This window comes from Harpegnathos saltator, unplaced genomic scaffold (genome assembly GCF_003227715.2).
Source record: "Harpegnathos saltator strain DR-91 unplaced genomic scaffold, Hsal_v8.6 scaffold410, whole genome shotgun sequence".
NCBI classification, from domain to species: Eukaryota; Metazoa; Arthropoda; class Insecta; order Hymenoptera; family Formicidae; genus Harpegnathos; species Harpegnathos saltator.
The window spans coordinates 85,337-102,598 of record NW_020230218.1 but is presented as its reverse complement, the minus strand read 5'-3'; the positions used below and the strand labels follow the sequence as shown (position 1 = coordinate 102,598).

At 35.4% G+C, this 17,262-nt stretch overlaps 3 protein-coding genes across 5 annotated transcripts; 1 reads left to right on the top strand and 2 right to left on the bottom strand.

Annotated features, from left to right (window-relative positions):
- The first annotated feature begins 792 nt into the window (after positions 1–792).
- On the top strand, positions 793–4,668 carry Scgbeta (sarcoglycan beta). Of its 3 annotated transcripts, XM_025301335.1 has the most exons (5): positions 793–1,120; positions 1,180–1,224; positions 1,457–1,621; positions 1,950–2,175; positions 2,515–4,668. In XM_025301335.1, the coding sequence occupies exons 3-5, from the start codon at positions 1,482–1,484 to the stop codon at positions 3,163–3,165; spliced, it is 1,017 nt and encodes a 338-aa protein (XP_025157120.1). In that variant the 5' UTR covers positions 793–1,120; positions 1,180–1,224; positions 1,457–1,481; the 3' UTR covers positions 3,166–4,668. The 3 variants fall into 3 exon arrangements, with proteins under 3 accessions (XP_025157120.1, XP_011155068.1, XP_025157121.1); XM_011156766.3 differs by having other exon boundaries at positions 793–1,224; XM_025301336.1 differs by lacking the exons at positions 793–1,120; positions 1,180–1,224 and having other exon boundaries at positions 1,461–1,610.
- Positions 4,417–7,547, bottom strand: LOC105192555 (interleukin enhancer-binding factor 2). Its single transcript, XM_011156767.3, has 5 exons — positions 7,383–7,547; positions 6,214–6,520; positions 5,614–5,920; positions 5,269–5,526; positions 4,417–4,983 (listed from the first exon to the last, which is right to left on the bottom strand). Exons 2-5 carry the CDS (start codon positions 6,511–6,513, stop codon positions 4,697–4,699), a joined length of 1,152 nt encoding a protein of 383 aa, XP_011155069.1. The 5' UTR covers positions 6,514–6,520; positions 7,383–7,547; the 3' UTR covers positions 4,417–4,696.
- A 3,577-nt stretch (positions 7,548–11,124) lies between these two features.
- LOC112589159 (uncharacterized) lies at positions 11,125–11,627 on the bottom strand. Its single transcript, XM_025301348.1, has 2 exons — positions 11,456–11,627; positions 11,125–11,357 (listed from the first exon to the last, which is right to left on the bottom strand). Exons 1-2 carry the CDS (start codon positions 11,559–11,561, stop codon positions 11,131–11,133), a joined length of 333 nt encoding a protein of 110 aa, XP_025157133.1. The 5' UTR covers positions 11,562–11,627; the 3' UTR covers positions 11,125–11,130.
- Between the last annotated feature and the right edge of the window lie 5,635 nt (positions 11,628–17,262).

The following is a 17,262-nucleotide window of genomic DNA, read 5'->3' as shown; positions in this document are numbered from 1 at the left end:
GTCTTATGCTCTCATTGGTGACCATCTCAGCGAGTAATCTGATCTTATAAATTCGATCTTATCCTATACATAGGTGGAACATGGGAAATTTTAAATTTATTTTTCTCGCGAATATATCAGAATCACGTCGAGTGATTTTACCTTCGATTAGTAAAAGAGTAGTAGTACTATAACCAGTATTTTTTATTTAGATGATTCAACAATTAGTTGGATGAGAGAGAGAGAGAGAAGATAAAATATGTAAATTCATCTTAGCATTTTGTCCTGGAAAATTCAATGGCCATTTGACATGTAGTGTTAATGCAAATGTCTACGATGTAAAAACATATATTTCAATATTTTACACATCTGCAGCAATGCATAAACTAAGCTTTCTGTGAACGATATTTTGGATAATTTTGTAAAAATAACACTTCTATTTAAGATACAAATAAAGGTAATACATATGTGTATATGTAAGTGCGTGTTCCTTTTCATATATATATTGTTTATATATTCATTGTTTATATATTTATATTACATTCATGTATATTTATATTATCTAGGTAAAAATAAATTGTTGACAGAATTTTATCTACATAATTATCCGTATAATTTCATCTAGATAATAGCAAACAGTACTTATAGGAAGCTCTTAAGGACGTTTTCAGCTATTTGAGTTATATGCAAGAATGTTCGTTCATGAATTTCAATACAACTTTCAAAAATCTCATGGATTTAATGGATAAATTATACAAGTTAAAATAAAACATAAAGACGAGAAATATTGCTAATAAAAAAAGTCCTACTCTTTCATTTGGGCCAAAAATTTGGGGAAACATTTCGGAGGAGATAGTCAGGAAAGAAATGAAAGAACGCATCGATATATAGTAGTATTGATAGTATAGTAGTCGGTATAAACTTTTGAAAAAAGGAAGCGGATGCACGCGATTAGGGATGAATTCCCGAGGATATTCGGGGCATCGATCCTTGGACGCGCAAGCGCCGACCTTTACGAATCTCACCTACTTCTATCGGTCATCGGTGAATCCGTTCGTACAGCGAACCAAGTAACGCGGTCGTCTATTTTCGTTTATCCGGACAGAGCTACTTCACGCTGGTAGGACTGGTGCCAGTCGAGGTAAGGGATCACTTCATTCGCGAAACGATCCAACTTCTAATTCCACGAGGTGTTTGTAGTCATCAGATAGAAGAATTCAGTCCGACGTTTGGGCCGCCTGCGATGTAAGATTCTTTAAGAAAATTTATGAGATTGTTGTGACGAAACGCGACGCAGATTCGTACCTTTGATATTTAATTATTTATTATATATTTAATTATTGAAGATATGAATCGTTGACGGTATAAATGTTTGTTCATTGCTATATGAAGATGAATAATAATCTTTCTTCAACTAATATTTATTCTTTCGTCGCAACTTTATGGTAATTTGACAATGTTTCTTCGCTTTGAATAGATAAGCGAACGTAAAGGAAAGTTCAATGTCAGCCCTTCTAGATGTATGTGGAAATGATACCGGTTCGCCATCGATATCGAAAGCTGAAGACAATCTGTCCAATAGTGACGGGCCTTTGATTAAGGGTTTTATTCGTCAAAATAGTCGCAGTAGCGTACGTATGAGGTACCGATGGCGTTATTTCGTTATATGTTATCAAGTAATTATTAACAAAAATTAACATTAGTGATCGTTATCAAATTTAAGGAATAACGCGAATAAATCAAATGGCTATCTTCATTAACTAATAATTTTACAAAATAGATAAATGTTTAAGAACGGTACTTGTGTTATTATTATTCTGCCCCTCTCGCTTTCCACAAAGCAATAGTTGACCGCTGGTTGGAATTAATCAAATCCAATCTGTTGTAATCTTGACTGAATCGAATTAAGATAATTAATTATTTATTAATAGATAAATATATAATTTCTAATATCAACGCTATTAATATAGGACAATTGGTTCGTCGCACGGCATGTCTTCAACGAGTGAAAAAATCACGAAGAGACGTTACTGCTTGTGGACATTGACTCTGATCTTAGCAATAATTGGTGTCTGCAACCTTTTCTTGAATATCACTGTCATCGCAGTTCTACGCATCAGTCAAGGAATGGAGGCTATGGAAGTAATTCCAGATGAAAATCTCGTCAAGTTCTACGGAAGAACTGATTTGGACAAGGTATAGTATTAAGTACATGGTGTCCCCAGTGCTCCCGATCCCTGGTCCCCGGTCCCCAGTCCCGTGTGTAGTGTGAAGTGTCTGACATAACTTGTACATTCGTTCGCGTGCAGATAGGACTCATTAAACTGAACGAAAAATGTCCTGTATATCCTGATAATGCCGGATTTTGCAAAGCATTACGCTATATACTTTATATACAAGCAAAGAACTCTCAAGAATGTTTGAAACAACGTACCTTTTCCAATCCCTGATTGACTGATTATATCGGTTGTATTTCGGCATCGGCGTCGATCTGATATGTAATGTTTCTTCCCATTATATCTCCCATGTTCTCAGGTATCGTTACAATCTGGTATTTGTCAGAGTTATGGCGATGAATCGATGGAAATATCCGGCGATGAGGCCGGCGTGCGCGTCGACGTAAAAAGTCGACGCACCCACGAACATCCGCGGTCCAAATTGGGTGTCCTACCGAACGGCACGACAATGTCACAGGTGGAATCATTCGAAGTGAAGGATCCGCGAACCGGTGTGACTTACTTTACCACCGATTTTCCTAATTTTGGCTTGCCGAGCGGCGTCAAAAAGATCGACGTCAAAATCGCAGAGACACATCGAATTACATCGCCGGTTAACGAAAGCCTGACAATTAACTCCGACAATCAGATCTCCTTGCACGGGGCGGAGGGTGTGCGGATGGAAAGCAAAGACATCGTCTGGAGCGCCGATGTGGATGTCTTTCTCAAGAGTGTCAACGGCAGCATCATGCTAGATGCTAAGGACGGCGTTTCCATAGACGTGGAGAACATCCCTGTAGCGCCTATGTTTCTGCAGAATCCCGCTACGAGCCACGAACAATACAAAGTCTGCGTGTGTATGCCGCAAGGCAAGCTCTTCAAGGTACCCGTCCGGCCGGGCACTGGTTCCCGCATGATCAATTGTGCACGAGTCGTTCGAACCCCGGAGAATGATCCTTGTCTGCATTAGATTGATGAAAACTGATGTTTCCTATACGCGAGACTTTACTGTTACGGACTTAAATGATACTACGCATCACTGCCAAAAAGAAAAGATAAGAAAAGAAGGGAAAACAAAGAAACCGCACACCGTACACTTGAAGTGCGGACACTCGCAATCTAATATACTTATCGTTACTAGAGAGAACATTATAAATAATACTTTCTCGAGGTACATGGAGAAAGTCGATTTCCACAGAGTATCGGTCACATATTAATTTGTTAATATTTAAGAAAAGCAAACATGTCTTTTGACGAAAAGATAGTTTATGTAAGTGTAGAGTTCTATATAAGAACCTGTGTATCAATTCATATAAAACAACTTTATTTTACAATTTCACTCTTCACTAAACCACTCGTGTATGTCTCTAGTACTATGTCTCTAGAGTATCATGTCCCCCTTATCGGAAAAGAATTAAAAATTATCGAGTTCATTCTAAAAGGAAAGGGTGGCTAATGATGGCCTTCTTGCATGTTTTCTGAAAATATTAAAATGAAATGCAATCCAAAGAATCTTTTTAAATAAACACGTTTAAAGATGCAAACTAAAAGAGATAATTAATATTACCGGTAAGCGCGCACGCGCTCTCATAAGAGCGTTTTCTAGTAATTCCTCAATTAAAATAAATGTGAAAGCATTCTTAGCAAAAGACAAAAATGACTCATATGTCAGTCACGATAGCTCATGCTTTAGGTTTTCATTTTTATTCACTGTGTGCTTGCTCTTTGTATGCTCTGTACTTTTATCAAATATGATTACATTTTGACGTTTAATACCAGCAGATACTGATATACAAACAAGCACAAACTTAATCTTACTTTATTAGAGAGAAAAAAAACTTAATTCGTGATCAAAAGCGCCGAATATCCAACATATTTTACTTTGCTCAAAGATTTTGATTCTTAACGAATAATGTATCTATTTGCATTCATTCTATGGTTAATCTTTCTGTTCGTATAAACATCAAGGTACATGTAAGACACTATCTAACACAATCGGTCTCTGAATTTTCTCTTGTATATAATATAAAAAAGGACAAAACGCAAAGCGAAGCTGTTCGGAAGTTAAATAACTTTGATGCGAAGTCTCGTATAAATGGAAAAAAAAAGAAAAAGAAAAAAAAATGTTTAGAAATACGACAAGTTATAATCTTTGATCTATATGGAGTATAATCTTTGGTCTATATGGAGTATATGGGGTATAGACAATCTATCCTTTATATTTACGAATATGCAAGATTTATTACTAACATATAGCAAGTTTTAAATATCATGTACGACGCATCTTTAATTTCACATTCGAATTATATACTGTGTCAACATCAACAGCATGCAAATATCTAGTACCAAATTAGCCACGGCAACTTGTTTCCCATTAAATCTTATGTGCAAATATTCAATACATTATATATTTTCAAGAAATAGCTGGAGAATAATACCCCGTTATGAAAAACAGGAAAATTTCCTCTTACTTTTCACAAGAAATGCGTCGGTTCGTAAATCTACACGCTCTCAGTAATCATCTCCTCGTTACTTTCATCCATATCTTCTTGCTGCTCTTGCTCCGTAGGTGGCTCGTATGCTTTGTCCAATGGACTTGCTACAACACCACCCGCCCATACGCTCATTTCCACCGCTAATTTATTAGAACCTTCCAACAATGGTCTATAACCTCCATGAGCTAACACACGTAGCAAGGTCTGCGCGGTGAGACACACGAGATCTTGTTGTTCCAACGTCATAGCGGTGTGCACACGTATATTGCCACCTTCGCACGGATCCGAAATTCCTAAGAACATGTACCATCTATTTAATTCAAATTTTACTTTAGAATGAATAAGTTTCTTTGTGTACAGTATAATTTCGCAGAACCCATCGTTTCTATATGACATATAGAATTAATCTTACAAAATATTTAATTCACTTAACGTACCATTACATTTACTCAATATCGTACATTTGACAAAAATTTCTTAAATAGGAAGCAAAATAAAAGTTTCACAAGTTCAAAACAAACATTGATCTGTTGTACCTTCTAAATTGTTAATTCGAGCGAATATAATAAATAGAATACCTGCGGATCCTGGAAGGAACAATCCGGAAGCGAGTAACTGCAGTACTCTCTTGTATGCCTGGTTTATTGGCAACGCTTGTCTGCTGGGATTGTTCATTATAGCATTATGTGCCAATAGATCCAGCATCCATGGGGATAACGGCTCCAAGCCCTCATATCTGCTTCTAAGATCGCGAAGTAGTCGAATTAGAACTTTGATGCTAGAATGATGGGCGTTCTCTTCAAACCAACGAGAATGTCTGATAGCGGCAAGATGTCCTACAAAAAGAAAAATACTTTTACATTTTTTACACCTGTTGAAATCAATCAAATGTCCAGGAATGTGCAGCTAAAGTTTCACTCCACCTTGGCAAATTTTAACGTCCAAGTGTTGATCAGACTCTAGCTTGCGTAGGTTTTGATGCAGCGTGGTTATTAATACACGCACAGTAGCTTCATTATTAGCAATATCGAATCCATGCTCCGTTTGAATTACTCTAAATATCTCCTTAGGATTTACAGTTTTCAAATCATTGTTGACCTTGTTTCCGAGAGCCTCCACTGCCGTTTTAGTCGGTAGAGTTTTAAGAATAACGACGATATCAGCGATATTGTGACCTTTTATCATTGTTCCCTTTTTGAAACTACCAACTTGTCTTACTTCTTCTAATTGCTGTTGAGTGTGTATATATGTAATTCAGATGTATATATGTGTGAGTGTATGTGCATGTGTAAGTATAGACATAAAATTTATAACATATATTTCTTCATTTATAATACAATATCTAGGATATAATATAGAAGAATTAAAGAAAGATGTACAAGAAAAATTATAGAATTTTCTAGCAAATTATTACATTGCAATTTATGGAAAAGTCTTAGATTTAAAAATATAAAATGAGAATATCCCTTCTATGCCTGATAATAGCTAATATATTTGCGTAATGAAATACAACATGTACTTACGCAAGCCTCAAAAGTTCCAGGTGCGACAATCAGATTGTCAAGTACACTTTGTAACTTGGTCACAAGATTCAAAATTGAAGTTTGTTCTTTCGGCGTAGGACACATATCAGTATTTTTCTTTAAGAGAGCTGTTTGAAAGTCTGACTCATCCGGAACAGGCTTAACACGTGGGAAAGCAGCTTCGCATAGTGTGTAATCAAATGGGTGGCGAGGTAAGAATTGCTTTCTTGGGAATCCCATTCCACGTCCCATGCCACCCCGACCACCTCTGATCATTCCTCCACGACCTCCTCGCACCATATTATTTCTACAATGACAAATATTAACACATATATAGAGTTGAATAAATTAACATACTATTTTCAATCAAATTGAGGTTAAAGGACCTATAAAATTAACTTAGCCAAATTAGATTATTTGGATATAGAAACAATAATTTAATTAAAGTGAAGCCAAAATTAAATCAAGTTTTTTAAATTAAAAGTTAATTATTCGATGCAATAATGATAGTTTCACATTGATATTAATTTTTGGATCATATGTTAAATTTGTATGAAATAATTTATATGAAAGATATTTAAACAAAAAGACTATCTTGTGCTTGTGACTAAGATACAAAACCAGATTATTGATGCTTAAAGAAAAGAAGAAAAATGTTAGACATTATTTTCCTTGTTCTATATCATAAGAAACCCACAATAGTTGTAATATTGACAAATTATATTTAACTTGTATAAAACATACTTAACAGTTAACAGTAATACATTTTAAAATAACTTATATAAAATGAAACTGAACCAACTTTTATGTTAAATGTAAAAAGCAAACCAACAGACATTATCAGTTAAGAAAACTTTTGTTTATAAATAGATCACATCATAAAATAATATAGATTATGTACAAATTATATATCAGAAGATTGATGTAATAATGATAATTCTAAGTAGAATACATGTATACATTACAAATTATTAATATAAAGTGTTCCTATCTTTCATGTAATATATCAATACCTTGTAAGAAGAATAGCATATAAAAATCAATATGATGCCTATGAACCGAACAAATCAAGACATATTTATTCATATAAATATGTAAATTGACCCATTTTCAGCCTAAACATTACACTGATATATCTATACAAACTGCACAACTAATAACATACTTACCCAAAAGGTGAAAATTGGAAAGACGTGGTGATGATTTATTGATAACTGCAAAAAGAACACGATAGGAATAGCATCCAACACAATATTGTTAGACGGGACGGACCCGTTTTCTACGCAAGCGCACTGAGTTGATTGAGCATACGATCAGAGAGAAGAATGAGAGCGGCCACCGGCCGTATTTCGGGGGATACGGCCAGGCGCATTTTAGATACGCCATCTGACCAAAATGCGCCTAAACTACATCCGCTAGGCGCACTTTCGCGGTGATAAAAGTAAAATGCGCTTAGGTTCGTGTCCGTACTACTTCCATGCAATGGATAGTAGATTAGAAAAAGACAGACGACAGACAATCGTTCCGTCTTTGTCTCACTACTGAGCGGCGCGCGGCAGTAAACACGAGGCGAGGTAGCGGCGATCTTATCGCTAAGCGAACATCTCTCCGCTTTTCTTTCATCTTTCACGCTCCAGAGACATCAAAAGACGCGGTAGCGTCTCGTGTCAAGGGAACGTGCGAAGCGAGGAATTATTTTTCACGCACGCGAGGTAGCACATGGGAGACTAGACGAGCGTCGATATATTCTATTTCTTTCCCGTCTAGCTTATTGACTGCGTGAGCCGCGAGATTTTTCTCGCTACTCTTATACCTCGCTCTTTCTCTCTCTCGCTCGTTCTTTCTTCTCTCGCGCACTTGCTCGCTCTTCCTTTCTTTCGTGTTCTTACGGCTTGATTAAATATATTAATTACATGACAATATATATATAAATAAATGACACATATATAGTGTATATGTATATAAAGAATATTTAGTATTAATGCACAAATAAAGAAGAGAGAATTATAATGAGAGACGAAAAGTTAATAGAAATCCACTCTTAGCCAATATATACATCTTTTAAAAATGATTTGTTATTAAAGTATATGACAGGATAATTTATTTATGCTAATAAATTTAAATTAAAAATTAAATGAAATGTTATTTGTTTTGTAAAAGATATTCCATTGTTACATTTTTCTTTTCGTAGCAAAAATAAATTTAGTCTAGTAAAAAAAGAAATTAGTTTTATTATCATATTTCAATTACGACTTTATTATTTAATTTTACGAATAGATAACGTGCATATTGTTGCTCAACGGAAACCGCGAGAAAATGGTGATCTCCGTCAAAAAATAAATGCAAACTTTTTAATAATATAATAATTTTTTTACGTAAGTGTTTGTTTTTATAGTATGACCTGTTGAATTTTATTAATTATTAATTCAGCATGTTATAGTATAAAAAATATATTTTAATATAAAAATTAATGTAATATTAATTGTTTGCATTTGCAAGAAATATGGATAGGGCAGGATAGGTTGCAATGATACATAGGAAGAAAAATGATAGATGGATAAATAGATAGATAGATAGATAGATAGATATAGAGATAGATATAGATGGATAAATAGATAGACAGATAGATAGATAGATGGATAGATAGATATAGAGAAATAGATAGATAGATAGTTAGATAGTATAGAAAAAAAGATAAATAGAAATATAATTATCATTATTATTATTATTAATGTTTTCAGTTTCAAGAGAACATTCGCTTAAACATAAGTCTTACTTAGGTCCAGTTTCACGACTTATATTATATTAACCGGAATATATTATACGACTTATATTATATTAACCGGAATATATTATATGATTTATATTATTTTAACCGGAATATAATTCGTTAATATTAGAAGTACCGGGCGGTTATTTCTGATCGTTTCTATTTTTTAGATTAATATCCTGTTTCTTTAAGATTACAGGATTTTTGTTTTGAGGGTTTGTTTAATGTGATGTTTGTAAAGAATGTATATAAATTTCTACATATAAGATTAAAAATATGAAAAATATTGCAGTGAAAGCAAGGAGGTTCCACGGTGCGCACGATATCTCAATAACTATTTGACCAATCGACTTGCAACTTGGCAGCATTATAAAATAGACTTCTCTTTACCGTTTTAACTACAATTAACCAAATTCATTAATAATTAATATTTGTTATTAAACTTCACCGAGAAGCCAGAAATAGACGATTTTTGTTCTAAATGCTACTATTTTATTATTTGTGTTCCGATTGTAGTTCAGACAATAGCTATACTTATAGAAAATAAAAAGCTACTTTAAATAATTGTGTAAAATTAAATCACACACATTTAGAAATTCCTTGGAATCGTCTATTTGCAACCTCTTTGCTTTTACTGTAATATTTTATATATTTTTAACCTTACATACTTGTAGAAAAATGTATATATATTCTTCAAACATCATTAAGCAAACTCTCAAAACCCGTAATCTTTTAATCATGTGATCTTTTTCGCTTCCGCAAAAAAAATTAACGAAATATACGTATCTTTTGTCGGGTTCAATAAGACAACTCTTCAAAAGCCTATCTCAACAAAATTACATAATCGCATCATTGATATGCACAAGGAAATCAACCAATCATAATCCGTACAAGCGTGCCTTTCATATTAGACATATTTTACATTTAATTAATCTGTTTCCTTCTCTAGAACAAATAATCATCAAAGGTCAAGATAACGTCAAAATTATTTTAACTTAATTTTGACATCATCTTCACTTTTATATAATTATTTGTTCTACTTCAGTTAAGCATATGAACAATATGACTATGCAAGTTTGTCTCAATAAGTCTTAAACTCCGGTTAAAATAAATTATGAAACTAAATCTTAGCGTTTTTCAATCATCGGCATCTTTCACGATGTTACGATTATAAATATCATCTATATAACCAATTGTAACCTACACAATGGAACGCTCTTCGAACCGATTGAAATTGCTCATATCAATTATCAATGATATATGGCCTTTCATTACATTCTCTAAGTTTCAATTGTTAATTGAACAATTCCTTTCACAAGTCAAAGATTAACATGCTGATTTGAAACATAATGCAAAAAGCTCGAAAATAAATGCGAAGCAGAGAAGAGATTAACAATGAATGATTATTATTTAATATGCAACTTACATTAACATGGAATGTCTAATTGACTTAATGTCTCAAAGCTACTGAATATGAATTTCTGCTCAAATCTCTTCCTTTCTGTAGGAGGTTTTTGGCTGTTTCGGTTACTTTCCTCTACATTTATATTGATGAGTTGAAGCACTTGTTTCTACGAGATGTTTAAAATTCGGCTGACTTTACGAGTGTTAACACTCGTAACTGGACCTAACAAGGAGATGACGCAACCTGTTTCATCGATTTCAACACGAGTCATAGCACACTCTATAGCTATGATGCCGTGTATAAACGCCCTAACATAATATGCGTGAATGCATCTTTGTTTACGAGTAATTTACAGTTAAAGTTTGGCTCGCGGAGCCGTGCCACACATAGGGCACAAGTTACGACACTCTTTCACGAAGCTGGCGTGGCTGAGCAGACAGAGGCTCCCAGACAGACAGACCCAGAGGCTGCGAACACTTTTGCGCCGCCGACGGCGTTCGAGTCCCGCCGACGACTGGGTTCGTTTTTTTTCGTATGTAAAGACGTGTAATAAATATTTTTATATTGTTCTTATGTATAATTCCTTTTTTTGTTTCTACGCTATTAATCAAAGCTAATTAGGAGAGTCAGGTCTTTCAAATATGAACACAACTTTTTTATTAATTACAATAAAATGTTTTTGTCCGTATCAAAACACATACACACACATACATAAGACAAATATAAGGCACACAAATCAAAGTTACGTATTATAAAATGTGGTCATGCTGTCGCAACTCTGCGGATGGAATGCCGTATAAAAGCATGTAAAACATAATAGTTTTTTGCACCAACTGCACGCAATGACCGCATAATTTTTTGCACAAATACACTTTTGACTATGTATAGTTGGTGGAAAACATATTTGATTGACGTTGTAAAATACCTCGCGACTGTCAACAAAACTGGACGGAAATTGTATCAGGACATCTGCAAATATGAATTCAATATAATTGATATTGTATACAAGGCCAATAACAATACGTACAAATATATCTTTCCATTGCTCACACATTCAATATATTTACCTCGAAGATATTCTATTGCGTCCATCAACTCTTCTTTCGTAATATCACATTTTGCTAGATTTTGCACATAGCTGATCGTTGCTACATCTACAAACGTGGTTTCCATTTTTAACACGAGTTTTTCACTGTTCACGTTACGAAGACTGCCCAGAGAATGAAGCGAGCACGTCACAAAACACGAGAATCCCTCTGCGAGAAGGGGAAAGGGAAGAGGGTTCCTTTCCACTTGTAACGGTTCTAACTCGGGTTTCTCTCACACAAAATAATCACTGTCTGGCCATTTCTTTCCCATACCATACGAAATATTTATGCGAAATAGATTTACACGAAAAAAATATTTTATTGTAATTAATAAAAAAGTTGTGTTCATTTCTGAAAGACCTGACTCTCCTAATTAGCCTTGATTAATAGCGTAGAAACAAAAAAAGGAATTATACATAAGAACAATATAAAAATATTTATTACACGTCTTTACATACGAAAAAAAACGATCCAGTCGTCGGCGGGACTCGAACGCCGTCGGCGGCGCAAAAGTGTTTGCGGCCTCTGGGTCTGTCTGTCTGGGAGCCTCTGTCTGCTCAGCCACGCCAGCTTCGTGAAAGAGTGTCGTAACTTGTGCCCTATGTGTGGCACGGCTCCGCGAGCCAAACTTTAACTGCAAATTACTCGTAAACAAAGACGCATTCACGCATATTATGTTAGGGTGTTTATACACGGCATCATAGCTATCGAGTGTGCTATGACTCGTGTTGAAATCGATGAAACAGGTTGCGTCATCTCCTTGTAAGTAAGACTTACGTTTAAGCGAATGTTCTCTTGAAACTGAAAACATTAATAATAATAATAATGATAATTATATTTCTATTTATCTTTTTTTCTATACTATCTAACTATCTATCTATCTATTTCTCTATATCTATCTATCCATCTATCTATCTATCTGTTTATCTATTTATCCATCTATATCTATCTCTATATCTATCTATCTATCTATCTATTTATCCATCTATCTTTTTTCTTCCTATGTATCATTGCAACCTATCCTGTTCTATCCATATTTCTTGCAAATGCAAACAATTAATATTACATTAATTTTTATATTAAAATATATTTTTTATACTATAACATGCTGAATTAATAATTAATAAAATTCAACAGGTTATACTATAAAAACAAACACTTACGTAAAAAAATTATTATATTATTAAAAAGTTTGCATTTATTTTTTGACGGAGATCACCATTTTCTCGCGGTTTCCGTTGAGCAACAATATGCACGTTATCTATTCGTAAAATTAAATAATAAAGTCGTAATTGAAATATGTGTAGGATATGCGTAGCTGTTATTAGATCTCTTATTTATATCAAAATGATACTTTTACTTGTCAGAATGATTGCCGCTTGGAAGAGAGACTGATAAAATGATTTATTAACAATAGTGCGTAGAAATTTATTCTTCTGTACCTCGTTACATTCTACGACACGGCAATCTCCTCAGGCCGTGTCAGAACTACGTCCGTCAATAGGATACCTAGGCACTCGCCTGGCGATGACCAATGTTCGGAAGTACAGACTTTGAATACTCCAAAAGCCTCGAAGCTCACGGATTACAATATAAACTCCAATAAACGAAGAGCGCAGAAGACGAAGGCAGAAACGAATCAATAATTGCCAAAAGCCGAAAGAGCACCATTGATTGAACCACGATTGAAAAGATAAGGCTATAAGCCGAAAAGCTAAAGAGCTCGAATACTGAAATATTGCTGAACCCAATAATCATCGTCTACTCTCGTCTCCGAATATATATATATATATACCTCACAGAGGTCGCGCGGTTATTATTTCTAATATTGCCGGGTATGTTGCTTACATCAGATGGCAACACTAACCCTTTCCCGCGGTCTGATATCTTACAACTCGACCATTCTGACAGATCCATTCGTCTCGAATGGGTTGCAAGATATATATATATTTTTTTTTTAATCATGCAGTGCATCACCGCCAAATTGGCTAACGGTTAAACAAGTTAGCCTCAAAAGAAAAAGAAAACATTGAAGGTAAGTATATCTATACATATATGAATGAATAAGAGCGTAACGAGTGGTGTGACCAAAAATGCAAATTTTTTTTCACACCAACAGAAAAGCAATGTAATTCACTGCAACTTTCCTTCTCCGAGACTGTCAAGCGGTAAGATCGGTTTAATCTAAGGTTTAATTTTATCCAAGGATAAGATGGAATTATACGGTTTAGAAGTCACATTAAATCCCGAAATATCGGTGACCACGTAACGATTGTTATTTAATATTTTAGTAACTTGATATGATCCCTTATATTTTGACTTCAGCTTTTTGCTACCTCCGATCTTTGAATGACCATCTCGAATAAGTACGAAATCGCCGGTTTTGTACGTCGTAGGCTTTCTGTGACGAGCATCATAACAGGACTTGTTATACTCTTTTAATTTGTTGGTTGCTTCCAAGGCCATGTCTCGGGTGGACTGTCTTTCTTTCTCGATATCTTAATCTATATGCCTAAGCATATTAACGAAATTACTCAAATCGCGATCTCGGTGGTTCTTTTGATCGTAACCGAGTAACACCTTACTAGGCGTGGCCTTGATAGCAGAATGATGTGTATTATTAATAATGTACTGAACCCCGTTCAAATGACTTTCCCATTCTGCAGCCTTCTCCACAATCTTGGCCAAAGAAGATTTTAAAAATCGGTTAACGTGTTCAGCTATGCCGTTTGCCCAAGGTGACGCGACTGCAACCTTTTGATGATTTACCTTATACGTTTCAACGAATTTAACAAATTCTAAAGAGGTAAAGCATGTTCCTCTATCCGAAACTAAAAGCTTCGGTGCTCCAAACGTATCAAAAATGGTCCGCAATATTTTGCAGGTTTCCTGTGTTCCCGTGGAACGAGTAGGCATTAGCCATGTGAAATGCGTGAACTCATCTACGAGCACTAATATGTGCTTGAAACCATCTTCGGTTTCCTGTAAAGGCCCAAAATGATCCACGTGGAGAATTTCCAATGGAGCAGTAGCTACCTGAGCGATATTCATCTCTCCTTCCCTGCTATGAGCGGAGGAGTTCGCTAACAAGCAAGTAATACAATTCTCTACGTAATCCCGAATTTTTTTCCGCATCGACGGGAACCAATACGATTTATACAAACTTTGAAATACTTTTTCAACCCCGGAGTGAGCCAGCTGATCATGGTGTATGCGAATCAAGTTGCTTATTATGGAATCCGGAACAACGAATCTCGAACGATCTTCAGCTTTGCGGTAAACTAGACCGTCAATCATTTCAAACTTATCATTATGTGACCATTCCAATTGCTTGGCAATCGATTTAAGATTGCTGTCCTGTAGCTGTTTATATTCGAGATCTCGTTCTAATGGATAGGATTCCGTATAACACACTTTCCGGCTCAGAGCGTCTACGTGTGCCATACGAGTGCCTGGTTGATGTGCTATCTCAAATGAATAATTTTGCAGTTGCAAAGTCCATCGGGCAATGCGCGGATTTAGGTTAGCTTTATTGACAGCGTAAACGATGGCATTACAATCCGTAATAATTCTGAAAGTAACTCCATACAAATAAATATGGAAGCGCTGTACTGCTTTAACTATTGCCAACATTTCCAGCTCAAAGCTGTGGTAGTTAGCCTCAGCCTGATTGGTCGTTTGACTAAAATAGACTATAGGCGCCCAGTGCCCGGAGGATTGCTTTTATAACAGAATAGCACCAAGACCTTGCGAACAGGCATCCGTATGCAACTCGGTTTCCGCTTTCGGATTAAAGTGTTGTAATACTGGATATGACACTAATTCCTGTTTAAGATGATTGAAAGAACGCTGACAATCATCGTTGAAATCAAACGAGACTGCCTTTCTTAATAATTTAGTCAAAGGCTTCGCTGTTATCGCATAATTGTGAATAAATTTTCGAAAATAATTTGTGAGCCCTAAAAACGCTGTAAATCATAAACGTTTTTCGGTACAGGGAACGAATTAATCGCTTCGTGTAACGCTTGCTCATGGTTTTATTCCTTCTGAGGAAATAATATAACCCAAAAATTCTATTTCTGGTTTTAAAACTTGACACTTTGCATAATTTAACTCGAAACCATACTATTTTAGCAGAAGCAAAGTTTCTCGAAGTATTTGCAAATTCGACTCAATAGAATCTGACAGTATCAAAATGTCGTCAATATATACGATTATTTTATCCTGATGTATTAATGGTTGTAATACCTGTACAATACACTTCTGAAACTCAGCGGGAGCTTCACAAAAACCAAATGGTAATCTGGTATACTCGTATTGCCCATCCGGAGTGGCAAACGAAAAATATTTAGTGTGATCGGCATGTACCTTAATCTGATGAAAACCGTCTTTCAAATCCAATAAGGTAAAAACCGATTTATCCGCCAGTTTAGCCAAACAGTCCTCTATCAACGGAAACGGATACTTTTGCTTTAAAACCCGGGAATTCAGCGGACGAAGGTCGACACACAAACGTAACGTATTGTTTTTCTTTCGAATTGGCACGACTCGCGCACAATAAAGCGAAACACTAGGCTTAATTATACCCCGTTCTAACAGATCCTCTACAATCTTACGGATCTCCTGTCTCTCGACAAGCTCAAATTTACGGGGCGCATATGCATAGGTAGTAAAATCCTTTAGATTAACCCGAACCTCATAATTATCATCTATCGGTTCGTTAGAGCTATTCTCAGTTTCCCTAAGCAGTGTAATTAATTTGTTCCGAATATCCGGACTTAGATATAAGGATGACTCTGTAATTGCCTCCTCAATATCAACCTCATTAGGTATAATTGGTAACTGCGTTAGCTCTTTGCAAAACATCCTATTCACCTTTTTCGAATTATGAGGAGAATGGAAATGAAAGTCGACTCTTTCTTTTGCTAAGAAATCTCGGCCAATTATCAAATCCGAACCGAAACTCGATATCAACTACATAAAGTAGTGTCTGTATTTCCCGATCACCAAAACTCTCTAATCTAACGGTCGTTCTGAGTGATCCTAAAACGGAAATTGCTTTACCGTTCAGCGATTTAAAGTTTTCATGTGCCGGATACAATTTATTTCCCGATCGTTCGAAAAACCGCTTATACAACTTTTTGGAAATGAATGATACCGGACTTCCTGTATCAATCATCGCATGTAATAGACAATTAATCTGATTAATTTGTAAGACTCGGACATAAGGATTGTGTGTTTCTATTTGCGTTCTATTTTGTCGCTCACCAATAACAGCTCCTATCCTCTGTGTTGCTTCCGCAGAGGTTGACGGAACGGCTATATGCTCCGGCGTGCTTGCCGATCCCGTGCGAGTAAACAATGTCTGTTCCTTTCTCTTTAATTTGTAATAGTCCTGTTTTAAATGTCCTTTAGCCTTACAATAAGTACAGCTCACCTCACTGAAATTGTTACTATTTTTAGCGAAATGATCTTTTTTATTACCATCTCTACCCTTTCTATCCGCAAAACTTTTATTCGGCATATTTGAATTTCTATCGACTCGTGTCATTCCTCTCGAAATGACTCGCATTTTCGCTAAGAATCGATCCACCGACTCTACCGGAAGGGTTAAAGCTGTCGCGCTCAATGAATTAATTGTTATTCCTCCGATTAATAAATTAATAACATCTTCGGTAGGTAAATTTAAACGATGTATTAATGCTAATTTATCAATAGCATATTGATCAAACGTCTCTTTCCCGTAACCATTTACGTTTCATGTAACCATTTACGTGCCTCGACTT